General features: G+C 35.8%; 1 protein-coding gene across 2 annotated transcripts in view; it reads left to right on the top strand.

Moving 5' to 3' along the window:
- The window catches only part of LOC117399361 (pleckstrin homology domain-containing family G member 4B-like), a 37,738-nt gene extending 18,543 nt beyond the window's left edge, over positions 1-19,195 (top strand). The window contains exons 4-23 of one of the 2 annotated variants that reach the window (XM_033998461.3): positions 846-1,049; positions 1,709-1,832; positions 3,355-3,448; positions 4,706-4,792; positions 4,878-4,994; positions 5,499-5,597; positions 6,258-6,400; positions 6,717-6,855; positions 7,216-7,332; positions 7,445-7,636; positions 8,648-9,522; positions 9,977-10,229; positions 10,763-10,852; positions 11,736-11,960; positions 12,296-12,466; positions 12,869-13,046; positions 13,772-13,888; positions 14,890-15,135; positions 15,616-15,836; positions 18,657-19,195. In XM_033998461.3, the coding sequence (XP_033854352.3) occupies positions 846-1,049; positions 1,709-1,832; positions 3,355-3,448; positions 4,706-4,792; positions 4,878-4,994; positions 5,499-5,597; positions 6,258-6,400; positions 6,717-6,855; positions 7,216-7,332; positions 7,445-7,636; positions 8,648-9,522; positions 9,977-10,229; positions 10,763-10,852; positions 11,736-11,960; positions 12,296-12,466; positions 12,869-13,046; positions 13,772-13,888; positions 14,890-15,135; positions 15,616-15,836; positions 18,657-18,662 (3,698 nt within the window). In that variant the 3' untranslated portion in view covers positions 18,663-19,195. The remainder of the gene's footprint in view (positions 1-845; positions 1,050-1,708; positions 1,833-3,354; positions 3,449-4,705; positions 4,793-4,877; positions 4,995-5,498; positions 5,598-6,257; positions 6,401-6,716; positions 6,856-7,215; positions 7,333-7,444; positions 7,637-8,647; positions 9,523-9,976; positions 10,230-10,762; positions 10,853-11,735; positions 11,961-12,295; positions 12,467-12,868; positions 13,047-13,771; positions 13,889-14,889; positions 15,136-15,615; positions 15,837-18,656) is intronic. The other variant, XM_033998462.3, reaches the window with a different exon arrangement.
- Positions 19,196-19,282: the final 87 nt, after the last annotated feature.

Consider the following 19,282-nt stretch of genomic DNA (forward strand, 5'->3'; position numbering starts at 1 on the left):
TGGTTTCGAACACATGCATCCTTTAGGAGATATGTAAAGCATATAGAACACTGGGAAACTGTCTCTGGAGCTGGGGAAATTATTTGGTTATGGTTTCTGTAGAAAACAATGGGTGAATATTGCCTACATGGTTTTCTGTTTAGAGTGTTGATTTTCCCTCAGCGTGTTCTACTAGACTCTGGTGACTATAAACTAAAGGAGTTTTACTCTTCTGTTGGCAAGGCCATTATTATACACAGGGCAGCAGTGTGGAGTAGTGGTTAGGGCTCTGGACTCTTGACCGGAGGGTTGTGGGTTCAATCCCCAGTGGGGGACACTGCTGCTGTACCCTTGAGCAAGGTACTTTATCTAGATTGCTCCAGTAAAACCCAACTGTATAAATGTGTAATTGTATGTAAAAATAATGTGATATCTTGTAAATCGCCCTGGATAAGGGCGTCTGCTAAGAAATAATAAATATACAAAAGTTACCATGAAAAATAACATTGGGGTAGCATCAGACCTGCATGTTACCCTAAATAAACCATAGAAGAACCACAGCAGTAACAGCAATGGTAACACATGGGTTTGGATCAGATATTGTAGTGATTCCAATAGTGTAGCACACTGTTACTGATATGGTACCATGATACTGTAATTGATTGTGTTTCTGCAAACCATTGTGATTCTATTGAAGTGTAAGAATATAAAAAGAAAGTGTTACCACCATGGTGGTAAACTGAAACTATCATGTGAAGTCGATATGTACAGTATTGAATTTCAACTCACCTGCAGAAGTCATTCTGAAATGAAAACAATATTCCTTGTGCAAATATAATTAATTTGATATGTTTATTAATTTGCAGATTTTCTTCATGCTTGCACCACAGAGGGGGAGATTCAAAGAAACAATGGTGAACTTTGTCACACTCCAAACACGCCCAGCAGAGTGTTTAAATGTGAGACTGCACTTCAGCAAATGCTAGTCTCAGATTCAGATCCCAGTCTGCCCAGTCAAGCATCAGAGGTCAACCAGGAGCTTCTCTTATCTAGATGTGTCATATTACCAGGTCTGTGCCTCTGAGATATCTGTACGAAGTCTCTCAAGACTTCCAGTTTCCTACATTTAGTTTTATTCCTGAAAACTTAAGATATAATTATGACCTTAAGTGAAACCTCTGTGAACAAAATGTGTCCTTAATAGGTTGTGGCCTTATTACTAATTAATATTAAATAGTATTCGGATTTTAGAAGTTTATAGTTTAGCAGCATCACTTTTACTGTTTAACACTTTTTTTGGACAGTTTAGCCTTTTTTCCTGCAGTTATTTATTTTAGTTTTCTTAATCAGTTATACAATTCAGTTGCAACCAGTAATCTGACAGAAGTTTAATACAATTGGAATTACAGGTGGTGGCCTTAATACTGAATACATCATATTTAATATGGCCTTCATATCAAAGGGGGTTTTACATTGCTGTCAACTGGAGCAAATAAGGACTGTAAAAAAATGTCCTTAATTATGAAGTGGCCTTTTACCTAGATGACCTACCCTACTGCAATATCTATACAAAAAGTGATGAAAACATTAAAAATATGTTGTTTGTCAACTTGACTTGATAAAAACAAGGTTCCATCTTTGTTTTCAAATTCAATGTACTGAATACATTTTAACAAAGTTGCATGTTAATACAATGTTAAATTACCATTCAGTTTGTATTGCCCTGTAGGAAACAGAGACCGGTATGGCCGTGCTGTCATACAAGTCTGCACCCGAAACAAAATCTGGATAAATGAAAACTGCACAGCAACAGAGCTGACTCGTCTTATTATGTATTACTACATCACTCTTAGGTATGTTTTTTCTATTTCTATTATTGTAGTCAAATACATTATTAGGTATACATTTAAAATAATTCAACAATTAATTTCACTAACCAGTACCTTGCGTAGATCAGATTTATTTTCACTGGGTGGCCAAATGGTCTGTTAAAAACAGGTTGTTTTTATAGTTTGAATGATCTGAAATGTGACGTTTTGTTCTTGAACGTTCCGCCATTGCGTTAGGTTATTTGGTGCTGTGTTGAACACTTGCTTCCATCAATGGTTAAACTATTATTTAGGTGGATGGTTTACAGGCTTCTTACTTTTTCATGAGGATTCCAGAACCTGTAGTAACACAAGCTAAATAACGCCAATCCAGCATTCATTTAAAATATATTTAAAAAATTGTTTTTTTTTTAAATGAGGACGTACGTGGTACGTTAGACAGCACTGAGCGAGCATTTTTGAGAACGTCCAATATCAAGGGGTTAAACGTTTCACTAAGTTATTTATTGCTGCCCTCACATTAAGTGGCGCTTCGCAGACACTCTGTACAGTATATATTTAAATGCTCATTCGCCTTGTATTAATGACTGACAGGTTTTTTATTTTAGTTTTTAAAATAAAAAAAATAGTAAAATTGGATGCTCTACTGTGTTAGTAAAAGTATTGTCACGCTGTTTTAACAAAACAACACTCATCAAGCCGTTTGGTATGCATTCTGGGAGCTGTAGTTCAAACGGGAGCGTGTGTCTAGTGATTGCATTGTTTACAGGCTCCCCCAGAACTACAGATCCCACAGTGGCCTGTTAAAGGGAGCTCGTGTTTAACTTTAGCGTAGTTTTTACAGCAAAGGTATTCTCAAACAGCTGCTTTAATACTATAACAAGTGTATACCGCAGTTCATGGTAAGTGGTTTTATACAGAACTGTAAACACACAAGATATATACAACATGACAGTCCAGACACAACAAAAAACAATAATAAAAAAGCCGCCCGCATTATCATTAAGGTGAACTACACTACTGCTAACCATAAAACCATCCATCAGCCACTTATTTTCTGTCGTCTTGGAATCCATAGTAACAAATGACCTGCTCCCTTGCAATATTTATAGCAATGTCACTTAAGGATTTTCCCGTGTTTGAGTACCCTATCCCTCTCTTTGGCTGTTTTTTTCGGCCACAAACCTGATTTACACAAGTAATTCTCCCAAACGTGCACGCGCATCACCATTTCACGTGTAAATTGCCCCGCATGGAAACCCCATGATTTTCACTCTCCGGGTGAATTAACCAGACTCTCTGAAAGTGATGCTTGTAAACAGCTATGTTTTAATCTAGTATAGTACCAGATATAATTAAAAAACGGGGGGAGGGTCTCTGCTGCCTTTATCCAGTGGCTAGGCAATAGCCACAGTGCCACATTGATTTGAATGCAATTCATTCGCTTTAGTAACATGACTAAAATCAATAAAAATAAAAAAATAAACATTAAATCAGTACAGGTTTTAAAAGCCATTACATTTTTTTTTGTTTTGTTTTTAAATAGAAAAGACCAACGTGGATTAGGGCTGACTGTCTTAGTGGATGCCCGGCGATACCCACCTGTTTCTGTACTCTTCATGGCCTTTACAGAAATCCAGGTAAATTCACAAATCATTGATTACCGATACAGGTATTACATGTTCCTAGAAGTTAGATATATTAATGTGTGCAGAAGTGGATTTGCCTAAACTGTGTAAGAACTTTGCAAATTAAGCACATTGTTGGTTTGGTTCTATTTGCTGAGGCTGATTTCAGTGGGGTTGCTTCATGGCTGATAACAGACAGCATACAGTACCTTCATGATGTCTATATGTGCACGTCAAGGGACTTACTTGGTACAAGTAAATAGGACATTGTTCTGCTATTCCTGCATGCAGGGGAAGTGGGTGTGATTAGTGGGACTAATACCAGGTCATCTCCAAGTAGTCACACTGAATCTACAGCTAAATTGTGACCAGTTTTGGATTTTTCTACTGAACTTTTAGTAAGGAGTATTCAGTAAGTATGCACAAAACATAACTACAACAATAAAACACAATGACACAGTAACAGTGATTAGTTTATAGAAATGGGTCTCATTAAGCTTTAACCCAGGAGTTACAATATTTAAAGTTCATTCGTGAAACTTGCTTGACTAAACAATAGTGTTATAATATCAATTGTATTCATTCCACCATAACAGTATTGTGTGAAAATTAGGATTTATATATAATATAAATCCTATTTACTTATAATATTTATAATACAACTGTCCTTTTATGAGGCTGGTTTCCCATGTATGTAAATGTAAAGCAACACAGAAACAATTCCCTGCAGATGGCATTTTTAAAGTCCCTGATAACAGCCGTTTGTGGGAAAATCCGTGCAGTGTTTCCTGTATGCTTTTGTGTCCAAGAATAAGATTAGGATTACCTCAACCATTTTGGTTTTGCATGTCCAAAGGCTTTAGAAGTTTCAGATGGTTTTGTAACATTTTTGACAAAAAGCATGCCCTGGGGGAAGGCTTGTTCGCACTTGCTACTAAATGGCAGATGGTACAGGTGGTAATCATGGAACACTTCAGAGGAAAGAAGAAAATTATAGATGTTTGTAAATCTGACTCTTTGTCTGGTTTATTGTAACACATATTGGGCCAGATTTACTAAGCTTTTCTTGAGTACAGCATTTTCACCACTTCAATCAATGAAATTTGAATATAAATGTAACCCAATGGATGTAAACAGAGGCTTCCCCAGTTGTGTGTGAGTGCCTGTGAGGGGCTGAGTATCTGTGTCTCTGAGTTAATGAATATACTGTGTTAGCACTGATTTGCTTAGATGATGTACAGTAATAAGGCTGTATCTACTGTTTCACAGACACTTTTTCCAAACATACTTTACTCCATCCTGATGCTCGTTGACAAAGAGGCAGCCTTTAAACCAGAGAGAGATTCTATAATACAGGTAAACTATGAACCAGAGGTTGTGCAACATTTTATGATTTTATCTCAGCACATCTACTAAAACATTTTCCCTCCCTTTTTTACAGTATGAAGTCCTGACATCACTGAAAGCACTGCACAAACACATTGATCTGAATCAACTGACACAAGAGTTTGAAGGGACGTTTCCTTATGATCACAGTCAATGGATACAGTTCAGAAAGGTAAATATACAAACGAAACCACTATTTGGGTCTCCCTGGTTAGCTGTAAGGCCAGCCTTAAGTGTTTCTGAACAGGCAGTAGGGATTACAGCAAAACACATTACTTACCTTTGCTGCCTGTTGTATTCTGTGTATTCCTGTGATATATTTTTCAACATATTAGCAATTGTTTTGATATTTTTATTCATAAACCTTTACAATTATGTTCATTTCACATCAGGTTTTTGACATTAAAATGTCTTGATGCATCACAAGATCTGCTTTTGGAACCCAATCAGAAATATGTCATTGGCCCAATAGTTTCAGTTGTAAATGGTGTCTAAAGCGGTATGCAGTTTTGAGCACAGCTATTCTTCATAGACCCTATAGGTCTGAAAAGACCATCAATAAAATGAATGTGGTTATATTTCAACATTAAAAACGTTTACATGCTTGTTTAACATTTCTGTTGCTCTTTTAGAGTGAAAGACATTGTTGCTATATCTTGAAAACGTTATATTACAGAAAATAGAGCCCTTTGCAAGTAGCTGCAATGTAGCCATCGCCTCCCTACAGAGATCCATCACTACCTTACACTCCAGCACCACCCTGAACACAGTACAGGTATGTCTAGAAAGCATTTGCAATGATAGTGAACATTTATAAACTAGATTTTGTGTTGTAGAATAAAACAGTATAATTAAAAAATATTTTAACTTTATTAGAACCAAAATTTGCGACTAAAAATGATGAATATAAAATGATATATAAAATAAATACTGTATGCTAGAAATTAGTCAGGGTCCTATCTATCAGTAAACTACTCTACTGCCCTCATGTGGCAATTAGGAGCACAGCCCCCAAATAAATGCTTTAATTCATAGGAAAATGTGGGATGGTTAAAGAAATTGTAGCATGTAAATCCCCTTTCCAGTATTTTAATGGTTTAAATAATCATTTTAGACAAATAATGTTCACATTACTCATATTACTATACTTCAACCTATACATTTTAAATTAAACCAGTTTTTCCCAAGCCAAAAAAAAAAAACTCAGATATTTATGTTATGTATCCATTGCATTGGCATTTAAAAATGGTACATTAATATCTAGCAATTGCAATGGTAATTAACATTTAATTTACTTCAATTTTTTTGTATGTTTGGGAATTGAAACATATGTTAAAAATGTATTTTTTCACACTGAAAATCATCCAAACTATGAATGCAATTAATAGTGCCCATTTCTGTTAGCTAACTATAAACGTGCCCTTTATTCCTATAGGAAGTTGTTGACCTAATAAACAAACAGAAATCCTTGATGAAGTATGTGCTGGATGATACGCGGCTAGTGAGACTGAGACTTGAAGGAGGTACCATTCTAGCAAGACTCAAGAAGGAAGAGTTCTGTGATACTGAGGATTACAGGTAAAGAGCAGCGTCAAAGCACCCTTATGCTTGTATTATCTTCCAGGTTATAGTGATCTACTTTTTCATGACACTGATAGATCTAATTTGGTATTTACAGCAGTGGCAGGGCATAGACAAAATGTTACAAACATACAGTTATTGTTATCTGCTTAGTTAGTATAATTTAAATTAAATGAAATATATCTAAGGGGGGGATCACTGTAACTTTGATCTTTTGAGATCATAACTTTTTTTAACCTTATTACACATTTGGACACATTTGAACACAACTGTGGGATACTACAGCTAGTTAACTGAATTACTCTGTTTGCAGGGGCGCCATTGAGATGGTCACTGCGTTGTATAATCAGGTGGATGAAGAAGTGCACCAGCTGGTAATACTGTCTAACAAGTCACTGCAGCAGCTGGAAAGCCTCCTTGAGCTACGGAAATTTGAGGACGGATGTGACCAGGTTAGTAGCCTTAACTAGCCTGTTTACAGACAGTGTTCTCAGTTCAGCACGCATGCGCTACTCGGGTTTGCAGATTGAAAAGAGGGAAAACAGATAACAGCTAAAACGTAAGTCTCCTGTTGTTCCTCAGTCCACCTCAGACATTAACTGGGATGCAGAAGTTAGGTGACATTCAACAAAGGACATTTCAAATTGGTTAAAACTGGTTAACATACATAATTGGACGGTATAAAAGTTAAAAAGAATACCGATAAGAGAAGCAGCGAAGATGATAGTGAAGCTAAGTAAGACTAGGGAAATGGACCTATGAAATACAACTTTAAACCGTTTTTCATATTTTTTCACTGTTTGTTTTGACAGATTAAACAGTGGTTCAATACAGAGGGAGAGACACATCTTGCTCCTCTGGATTCCTTGTCTTTTGATTCACTGAAGCAAATGCAACAACGTTTCAGTGTCTTTCATGAAGAGTTTGTGGTACGTACTTGGCCAAGGAGAATATTTGACATTTTTCCTTTGAGTGTTAAAAACTCAAACCTGTGTATCTGTTTCTCTAATGCTAAATTGTTATTGATTTCTCTTTAAACAGCAGCGCTACAAACAAGGGCTGTGTCTGATCAAAGATTCAAAGAGCATAAACAGCTGCTCACTTTCCGATGCTGTGCATCTCGAAGAAAAAGTGCAGAACTACCAACAGTTTTTGAATACAATCCTCAGCAAGATTGAAAAACGGAAGAATGAGTTGGAAATACTGGTGAACCTGTATGAGTTTTATGATACGGTAACTTTTTAATTTAGCAATGCAGTAACAACTATATATATATATATACTGTACTGTACATATTCTGCCTTGTTTTGTGGTGATGGGGTGGGTCTTTTTTGACTCGCACAATACTCAGTGAGATATCATTCTTGGCAGTCACTGTTGCAGAAATACATTTTTAGGGGGTAAAATAAAAAAAATAGTGTTTTCTTGGGGGTGGCTCGTTAGGGGTATCACCAAGTGGAACAGAAGGACCTCTTAATTGTATTCTACCTTAATTCCCCGGGTCAGGGTGAACTGTAACTTCATTGCCTGCCACATGTAGGTCGGAGTGGCTTTACCTCTCTAAGGCCCAATTGGGCACAACAGCCCAGGGTGCCTCCTAGTCAGCTCTAGAGCCTACACTGCTCTAACTCTCCCTTCTGTGGTGTGGCCCACCCACCTGTCTAACTCTGCTGATGTGATCCCCACCCAATCACACATGACACCCTTCTATCAATCCCCATGCTCAGCTTAACGTGACTGTCAAAACACATCAAAGATCCCAATTATTAATGTGACAGTACGCTCCCTAGCTGATTGATGTATTCCTTCAACCAAGACTAAAAACGTAGTCTCCTGTTGAGAGCAACTATTGCTGATTTTCTTTGCAATAGAGTAGCTGTTAATTATGTCATGCTATTTTTGGCTTTTGTAGTGGTGGGGACCAATCAAAACATAGCTTAGCTTTTCCTCTACCAGGTGCGGATTTCCTATTGGCCCAGTGCTGATGGCTGAATTTGCTCAGCCCTCCCTGGCGCATCAGCAGACAGAAACATGTTTTAGGGTGAAATTAGGATTTTATTTTTATATTTAGTGAACAAAGGATATGATTGAGTTTAAATGGGCAACTAAACACCCACTCTAAAGACATTACATTGTCACAAAATAGATGCATTTTGGTTCTTCACGGAGTTAGGATAGTTAAGAAAATCTGATTACTGCATATGTTGAATAGGTTTCTATCCCATTTTTCTTTGTTATCCTCAGGCTAACCAATGGATGGAGCACTGCAATGATTATTGCAGACCACTGAATATGGACAACAGCTCGTGCCTTTTCTCATCAACAGTGGTCCAAACCTTGCAGAACTACCACAGAGAAGCAACAAAATTCTCGACAGATAATTTCCGCAGGCTGAATGAAATGGTTTTAAATCTGAACAGTGCTAAGGAGACGAAGCAGTGGAATACCCACTGGTTGAAATGCCAAAATACCCGCCGTTGTTTGGAAGAAGTACTGTCTAAAGTCACAATAGTTCCAAAAGCTTGTAAGGGAGGAATTGCTTCCAGAATGTCATCAGACGCCAATCCCAGAACTAGTGGAGAGTACAACGACTGTCAAGGACTCGGACAGCCTTCTTTCAAACATGTGAATGATAACATGAGTGTGGAATCCAATGTAATGTTTGATCATGAGGATGTAAACCAAAATTCCAGTGTGTTTTCTAAAAACACTCCTATATTTCCACATCCTTTTTCTTCAGAGTCTGAACGATTCATCAAGTCTGTGTCTGTGTTTGACGATACCGATAGTGACTGTACCTTGGATTCTTCCTCTGCCTCTTGCCGGTCCGAACCCATTTCCTCTCCAGTTGCCCGTCACAGAAAACAACCATTAAAAAAAATAATGAAGAAGACTTTGACTTATGGCATGTCCCAAAGAGAGAGCAGCCACATGGAAACCAATCACAATGGATACACTGGGGTTTATATTAAAGGCCTGGAAGTAGCCAATAATGTGGCTGCTGAAAAGAAAATACAGAGGCCTGACATAAAAAGCCCCCAGTTGGGTCGAAGTCGTAGCTTATCATCGCCACCTAGAATGCACTGTACACATTCAGATGAGGGCAAAAAGATGAACAGGTAAAAATATGTGTTTGTCATTAAAACGGACAGAGTAGTCTTGTGCTGTCATACCGGTTTAAAGTTCCTGGGGCCTGCAACCCAATGTATTCAAAACATTTCAAGGGAAAAACAGTTATTACAAATTGTTATGTTGTGAACTCTTTTATATTGGCTTCATATAAAGACCAGCTCACCATGATGTACATTCCAGCAGTGCCTTGCATTTTGGAGACAATCTGAAATTCTTCCTCTGTTAAGACCATTTTACTCAGCCCTGGTCATAATAGAGAGATTCCACTGAACTCATCATTTAGTATCACCCCCAACAATCAGATGTGGCCAGCCAGCAGTTCATTGATCATTGGAATCACTTTACATATTATGATGCAGCAAGTGACTGTTCTATCACATGTGACTGGAAATACTGTATTGTAAAATGCAGTTTCCTAACCAGGGTTTATGTGTCTTCCAGCAGCAAAGTGCAGCACATCATGGATGAAATGATCTCCACAGAGAGGGAATATGTGCGATCTCTTGGTTACATCATTGAAAATTACTTCCCTGAGATGGAGAGAATGGGCTTGCCTCAGGATCTCAGAGGAAAACGCAACATTATGTTTGGAAATCTGGAAAAGCTGTATGATTTTCATACCCAGTATTTTCTCAAAGAACTGGAGCACTGTGTGGATTATCCTTTGCTTGTCAGCAGCTGTTTTCTCAGACATGTAAGTCTTTTAATAATGTTGATATAATTGATATTATTTACGAACAGTAGTTTTTGTGTCTTGGATCCAAAGCCCTCACACTAGTTATGAAGCTCTGAACCACTAGTTTGTAATTTGTGTACATTTTTGTTTGCTTACTGTATTTTCTTATTTTATTTAAGTCCTGGTATATAAATCATTTTGTTACAGCATTATAATGTATTGTAATCATAATACATATATGAGAAGTCAACAAATCACTGTGATGACATCACTTATAATAAATAATAAGAGACACTCTACTTCAGGTCGAAAAGACCTCTGAGGTGCTGAAAGCTTGTGATTAATTCTTGTTTAGTTCATCCAGTAAAAGGGATCAGCTTGCCTTCTCTTTGTCTAATAAGTTCTGTCAAACGCTACTTTTCTGAACATTCTATGACAGCAAACATTATAGAAACTATTTAAAATATAGAATACAATAAAAGGGTAAATTAAATTGTAATTAATGCATTTTTTGGAGAACGATTACAAAGTTTACATATATATTATCTTAGGAGGAGCAATTTGGGATGTATGCTTTATACAGCAAGAACAAGCCACAGTCTGATACCCTGCTTGCCAGTCATGGAAATGGATTCTTCAAAGTGAGTAACATTTGACCTACTTTCTCAATGTCATCCAGGGCATAATTTGATTAACAGCATATCTGATTTCAATTAAGCCAGTGCAGATTTTATAAAATCAGTTTAATTGGTTTGTTAAACATGGGAAAATAAATAGGGCAACTTTACTGTCAAATTGAATAATTTTCAGTCATAAAATGTTCATTATATGACACTGGGGTCTAGCAGTGTGGAGTAGTGGTTAGGGCTCTGGATTCCTGACCAGAGGGTTGTGGGTTCAATCCCCAGTGGGGGACACTGCTGTTGTACCCTTGAGCAAGGTACTTTACCTAGATTGCTCCAGTAAAAACCCAACTGTATAAATGGGTAATTGTATGTAAAAATAATGTGATATCTGTATAAAGTGAAATAATGTATAATCTTGTAACAATTGTAAGTCGCCCTGGATAAGGGCGTCTGCTAAGAAATAAATAATAATAATAATAATATCCAATCCATTACAACAGCGGTGGATGTAAATACCCTTAGCTTTTTAGAACCTTCTTTTATAACAATTATTTAGACAGAAATACACAAAAGAGAGATGGCCAAGATCTGTATACACAAAAGTCTCTGTTTTAATGACCGAAACAGCTGTGCTGTAAAATCTGCCGCTGTAGATCAATTGAATAGACCCCATTAAGTAATACATTTATTCAGTTTTGAAAACAAATACCTAAATTGGCAACAAAAATAAACATTCAGGTGCATTTATTTTTATTGCAAAGTAGGAAATACAAATCACTGTTCTATATTTGTATTTGATTTTGGTTCCTGCAGTTCATTTAGGCCCTTTGTATGTGTGGTTCATACTCACAGTTTTGAGTAATATTATTTATTTATTTAATACTTTTTTTTTTAATAGAATAAACAATTAGAATTGGGTGATAAGATGGACTTGGCTTCCTACCTGTTGAAACCTATTCAAAGAATGAGCAAGTATGCCCTGCTTCTCAAGGACATGATTAAAGACTGCAGCAAATCACAGGAGCAGGAGCTCTCTGACCTGCGGGCTGCTGAAGAAATGGTGAAGTTCCAGCTGCGTCATGGCAACGACCTTCTGGCAATGGATGCTATCAGAGGATGTGATGTGAGGAAATTGTTATTCAGATAATTTGGTTATCTTTATTTCTATAGTAATACTAAAAGAAACATACAATTCTTTAAAAAAACATTTTTGCTAGAAGTCTTTCAATGTCTTCTATTTCATTTGTATTTTTGATGTCACAGAATAACTGCGCTTGTAAAAAAAAAAAAAAAGTCATATGGACAGTTCTTAATAGGTGCAAAGGTCTAAAACAACTTTTCCACAACCTTTTTATTCAGGCTGAATGAAAAAATGAATAAAAGCAGTGGTGATTGTAAATGGTTTTCATATAGTTCAAGTAATTTGTAATAATCTGTAATAAACCACACTTATTTCAGGTCAATTTAAAAGAGCAAGGGCAGTTGAGATGCCAAGATGAATTCATTGTGTGGTGTGGACGGAGGAAAAACCTTAGGCATGTCTTCCTCTTTGAAGACCTGATTCTTTTCAGTAAAACTAAAAAGATTGATGGAGGATATGACGTCTACATTTACAAACAGTCGTACAAGGTATAAAAAGCACATAAAGCTATATAAAATGTTCTTTCAATGACAATCTTACAATCTTACAATATTGTTATTAATCAGTAAAAATAATGTAGACAACAACCTAATTTATCTATTATTAGGTATTATGTGTTAACATGGTTATAATTACTAGAAGTGATGATTAATACATTTTTATGTTAAGTAATTTAGTGTAATTTTATTTTATTATCCAGACCCTAGCCTTATCAATATTAACAGATAACTCATAATTATTGCAGTTAATATAAATCGTAACCCATTCAACTTGATGGGACATTTAAATTAAATAAAACATGTTGGGATATTATTACATATCGATATACACATGCAACCCCAGAGCCATGTTTGTAACATTTATTTACAACACCAATGCACCATTTTCAGACAGCAGAGATTGGCATGACAGAAAATGTCGGAGACAGTGGACTTCGGTTTGAGATCTGGTTTCGAAGAAGAAAATCCCAGGATACGTTTATCCTACAGGCCAGCTCCGGAGAAGTTAAAGCAGCCTGGACCAACATAATAGGGAAAATCCTGTGGAGGCAAGCCCTGCGAAACCGGGGTAAGCAAAACACCTGAGACTTTGTGCAAAGAGTAGAGCCAAGTATATTTATTTACAAAGAAAAATCTGTAGTGAACATTAGTATTAAACCACTAAGAGGGCACCTTTTTAGCATTGAGCTCTTAATAAAGTGTTGTAGTATGACTGAATAATAAATGATAATATTAGGACTGGACTGTAAATTCCCTGTTCTTGGTGCAGTAGAAAATATTTGGAATAATCCTAACTCAAAACCAAAACAATTAATGCGTAAACAGCTGAAATGTTGAAAGGATTTGTAGAAAACTTGGGCAGATTTTGCTCAGTTGTTCATTAATACCTTATCATACTGAAGACATGGAAAATATACTTTTTATATCATGTAATATTTAAATACTTTAATAAATACAATGCCATAATTGTGCAGGGTTATTTTATTTTATTTGTATTTATTTTTTTTGGTTTTGTATTTTTAATTAATTGAAGAGTTCCATAACCTTTACCATTAAAAAGTACAGGTGAATCCATTTGCTCATGAAAAAGGGGAGAGGGGGGTTACTGCCCACAAGAGCTGATGGTGAAAGATGTTGGGGAACAGTTCTTCAGTTGGAATAAGAAGGCAGTTGTGAACAGGGATTCTACTGTAAAAATCTAAACTTATGGGTGGCTCAATATTCAATATAGTTAGATCAACTCTGATAGCAAGTGGCTCAATAAAGAGTATATTCATGAGATTTTAATTGCAGAACTACGGATGCAGGAAATGGTGTCGATGGGAATAGGCAATAAGCCATTTATGGACATTAAACCCAGTGCTGCTGCCATCAGTGACAGAGCTGTTGATTATATCATGAAGGGAGCAGGTATGTTACTTTTATGTTTGTGTTACACACAGTTTAATAGTAATAGATAACTTGAAAATAAATCAACTGGATAAGCACATGCCAAAATAATTAATAAAATATAATACTGTCACTTACATTTCGAATTTGTTCATTTTACTGCCAAACTTTTGCCCAACTACAATGGTGTGATGTACCCTGGGCCCCACAACTTCACATACTTATGTTACATGATGTGTGGACCTATGCATTTTGAAGATACCTGGCTGTCCACAGGTGCTGTATCACAGCTTGCCTAAGTAGTTTGAGGGGATTGCCCCAACATGTTTGAGTGTAGCCTGTGCTATGTTGAAAGTATTTAAAAGCCTTTTTTAGACATTGTTTGATCATGACAGAGGGGGTCCTGTTTCATTTACAGGGACTGTTATATATAAGCATTTACAAAATAAACAACCCTAAAGATACCAGTCACTTTGTAATGCTGAGGTATGGGTGGGTTAATTGAACTTGTTAGCACAAGTTCTTGAGGCTTCTTTGAGAATCTTAGAATTTGTGACTTATTTTAGCTATTTACCACTCACCCCAGTTTGAGAAAGCACTTGGGACATTAAGTTAGCATACATTCATATTCAGATGTAGGCCAAGGTACTAACTCTCAGCTGACCTACTTGCCTTATTTTGATGAAAATGAGAATATGTTATGAGATGGCATTCAACATATAAGTGGTGATTATTTACTTGTTCATGTCTCTAACCCATTTAGTGGCTATTTATAGGAGATTAAAAACAAATGTTAGTGTTAGTCGCCATTAACTATAATGTTATTTAATTAAAGATACCTTGAATTGTATTACTTTGTTGTTTGGTTCTATTATTCTGCATACATGCAAAAAAAAGAGTTACTAACAGACTGGAGTAAATGCTTTACAAATATGCCTCTTGAGGTTATGGATAGTTATTTATATCATTGGCGGGAGATACTTTCCTGTGTCACCTTCACACCCTGTGTTGTTTTCTTTTAGAATCCAGAACTAGAGCTTCTATAGCAGTGTCTTCATTTGACCACTCAACACCTTTCAAAAGGCCACATTCGACTATTTCCAGCAGTAGCACCTCCTCTTCAAGTAGCCAGTCTTCTTCTTCCATACTTGGATCATTAAACTTGCACACGTATCCTAGCCCAACTTTCAATCACTGGTCCAATGACATTGGAACCTGTATCGAGGAAGACGAACTGGAGCAGGAAACTGGAAGTCAGCCTTCTATGAGTAAGTCGTTTTCCATTCAATACGGTTTATTAATAACTGTTTTGTATTTTATGTAGGATGAATAGAGTACTGTACTAAAACAAAAACAGTACAAAATATTTTATACAGAGATGGCAGATATATAGTATACTGGTGCTCTTGACAACCCAAATTGTACATATTAACATATGTAAGAAAGAAACTGATGAATCTATTAAATATTACTTACTTGTAATGTACAATCTTGTGGGTCAATGGGAAAACAGATATTAAAAATGGTTCATATGGAATGTTATCAGTGTCATATCAGTGAAAGCAGGCTAACTCATAATCAGTGATCTACTCAACAAGGTGCTCATTGAGATGCTGAAACTGACTTAGTTTTGAACCTCAAAGTAATGAATCATCTACTGTGGGTATTATATTGTAGAAACATGAATGTCATCTATTTTACCAGTAGTTCTGAATACTAAACTATATCATTTGTATCTGTTTTAATAGTTACAGAGAGTTCTGAGACCTCTTCACAGTGCACGTCAAGTGAGAGCATGAGCGGTTTCAGCCATTTCGCTCCCAACTGCCATTCACAGCTTCCAATAGAGACATTCTCAGATGAAGGGGCTTCTTATCTTTGCTCTCAACCACCTTCACAATCCACATCCCCAGCACTATTTCAGAAAAGCACTGATCTTAAACAGCCTGCCAACCAGTACATCACTGCAGTAAGTATGGTATAGAACTGTAAACTTTACTTAAACACTCTGTTGTCTGTCTAGTGCAGGGATTTGGGTTAACTCTTCCTGCTAATATTTTAAATTGTCCACTTCTAAACGTTGCACCATATTTTTTTGAAGACTGGGAGAAAAATCAGGATCAACAAGGGAAGATTAAATATGTTATAAATGTGTTCTCATTCAAAAAGTAGGCCCTTATGCACTTATCGTGTCCATATGCAAGACTGCAAGACTACATGACGAACATGATAACTGCCTTGAATTTTTACAAACTTTTATCTTACACACCTAACCTCCTGTAGAACTGTGCATTATATTTTTTTCTTTTAATTCCTTGGTACAAAATAGATTATACTGTTTCTATTGATATTGGAGAACACAACTACATCCCCTATGAGCTACTTTTTACACTCTGCCTAAGATTCATAAAGATATTCATAATCCTCCTGGTAGACCAATAGTGTCGGGAATTGGTTCTTTAACTGAACCTGTCTCAATTTGTAGACTATTTTATAAAACCTTTGGTACAAAAGCTGCCCTCTTATATTAGGGATACATCAGATTTTATAAACAAGGTTCAAGCGTTAGATGATTTGAATCCTACAGATATTCTAGTAACTGTGGATGTATCGAGTATATACACGATCATCCCACACGGTGATGGCCTGGCAGCCATAGAATACCTCTGACATCTTATCTACAGGAATTGGCTTCTTTAGTGCATTATAGGAATTATTTTAGATTTGAAAACACTTTTTGTTTACAAATATATGGGACTGTGATGGGTACAATTATGGCTCCCAACTATGCCAATTTACTTATGGGCAAATTTAAGATGGATTATATTTATAGTAATAATCTTTATTTACAAATGATTAAATCATGGGTCCGATGTATAGATGATGTATTTTTCATCTGGACGGGCAAAATTGATGAATTGAAGGAGTTTGAAACATTTGTAAATAGCAGACATTCTACTATCAAATTTGAGATGTCATTTGACTGTAATTCCATTGCCTTTTTGGATGTCCAAGTGTTAAAAGTTGGTATTTTTTTCTACTTCAGTTTATAGGAAAAGTACAGACAGGAAGAATTTTCTCAATGCTACCATTTTTCATATTTTGTCTCTGAAACGGAGTTTACCTTATAGTCAGTTACTGAGAGTGAGACGTATTTGTAATACTGAGCAGGACTTTGATAAACATGCAGAAATTGTTGGCGAAAGATTTAAAGTGAAAGATTATAAACCCCATTGGATTAGCCGGGCATACAAAAAAGCAAAGGATATGGATGCTGTTGCAGCCTCGTGCCTATAAATCAAAATCCGATGCCTTACCCTTTTCCTTTAATTGGCTTCATTTCTGAATTGTAACTTTTTGAATTGATACTTTTTATGAACTGATACTTTTTTAAATTGATAGTAATTGTTTTTAATTGTTTCTTGTTTTTGTGTCCTGTTTTTGCATTGAGTGTTTTGCAAATGTATGTACACCATGTGTTTTAAATCGATGGATACAGGTGAACTGATTTGTTATCTGTTAATTGTTAATTAAGTGGAAACCATATATGAGATTCCTTATACTGAGGAAGGCAGTTTGCCGAAACGCACCCGCAGCTCCGTTCCAAATCGGGGTGGATATAAAAGATTTTTTGAATCAAAAATGAAATAATAAAGTAATATTAATTGTACTTTTAAGTGCTTTGGATTGTTTTTTTAGTGGAGAGTGCAGGTCGTTCTTTATCAATTTATTGGAGAACCAACCCACAAACTTTTGCCAGCAGTAATTTTGGTTTTAATTGATTGTATCTCCTTGCTTTTTTTTGTCAGAGAAAGACCTCTAATATAGCAATAGGCCTCTCAACAGTGGTTTAACTGAAAGGTTTTTAGGTCAGTAAGTACAGTAAATAGTTTTAACGGCTTAAATGTATTTGACTTTACAAGACTGAGCCTCACCAACACTAATGATTAGGAGATAATTCAATTTTAAACAATAACCCTTATAACTAATTATGGTTATAGTAGTACTATAACATATACTATAATACTATAATATTTTTTTGTCTTGGTTGCATGAGTATCGTTTGATGTTGGTAAAGGGGTTACTGCTGAACAATAACTTTTTTGTTCCTACTTGGGCTGTCTGGTTCTTTCATTGTTTTCAAACGTTAAGATATTGTAAATAATTTAGCACATTGCTGTAACCCACACAGAAATAAAAATGACCTTTGATGTGATATCAGATTCAATAGCCTTCAACGTATTTTTTTACTTATGTTTTAATATTTAACTTCTTGTGAGACACTGGGGTTGGACAAAAAGTAGAAACACTTGCCAAAATTGGCAAGGGAAGCACTGATTTGTCAAGTCTGAAAGGCGTTCAAATTGTTATGGGTGGATGTAGGAACTTTCCTTAATGATAACCACTCTAATTCCTTCAAGGAGTCTGTTCAAAGTCTGTTCTCAAAATCATCACTTCTGAGACTCGTCCTTGAGAAACATCAGGCATTTCTGTAGTCTTGGATACTGAAACATCTGCCAACCGAACACCTACTGTCAGCCTTCTTGCCTGTCACAACTGAAAATTAGCTGCAACAGGGAGATGCAGTTTTTATATATTGCAGAATATATTTTGGAGATCCCATTTGCATAACAAATGAATCAGTCATGTTAGGGGCATCCTATTTACATCAAAGTATGCGCTATAGTGTTTCCCTTTTTCCAACTTCCAGGTTAAACATTTTTGTTGCCTGTTTTGTATGCTGATAGCTATTTAAGAATATTAATTAATACAATTTTACTTTTTACAGCTATGAAAAGGCTTTGAAGACTCTTCTCAAATTGCAACTTACTTGAATACAACATAAACCAGTTATCTAGATATCTCCACAAATAGTTTTTACATATCACCTCTGACTGAAGAAGGAATCCCAACTTGCAAAATCTTGCAAATCTCATGAAACTTTCCATAGGTTTGCTATGTAGTTGTGCACACCATGTGCATAGTAATCATGTATTTTGTTTTTACAATTCAAATGTTAATTGTAAATTACTAAAAATTATTTTTATAAAAATGGCCTGGTACATTTTGAAAAGTATAACTGTTCAGAGTTTTATGTCCTTGTTTTAAGTTTTTTTTTTCTTATTTCTTTTATAAGAAAACATGAAAAAAGAAATATTAGAGAACAAGTCGTCTTTGCATTTTTTCAGCTGACAGCATGCAGATGAATGTGTAAATATACAGTAATCATTTTGTTTTGTATATTCTAATTGTTCACTATAAATAGATTTTGGAGTTTATAGGTCTTTCTTTTTCTGTGCAGTCTAATAAACAATATTAAAGCTGTAATTGTGTCGGTAATTGTATCTGTGTAACAGTAATGCGAAAGCTTAGTGGGATCGTAACAGTTTATTTTTATAAAAGGTATTGCTGCAA

This window comes from Acipenser ruthenus, chromosome 4 (assembly GCF_902713425.1).
Source record: "Acipenser ruthenus chromosome 4, fAciRut3.2 maternal haplotype, whole genome shotgun sequence".
NCBI classification, from domain to species: domain Eukaryota; kingdom Metazoa; phylum Chordata; class Actinopteri; order Acipenseriformes; family Acipenseridae; genus Acipenser; species Acipenser ruthenus.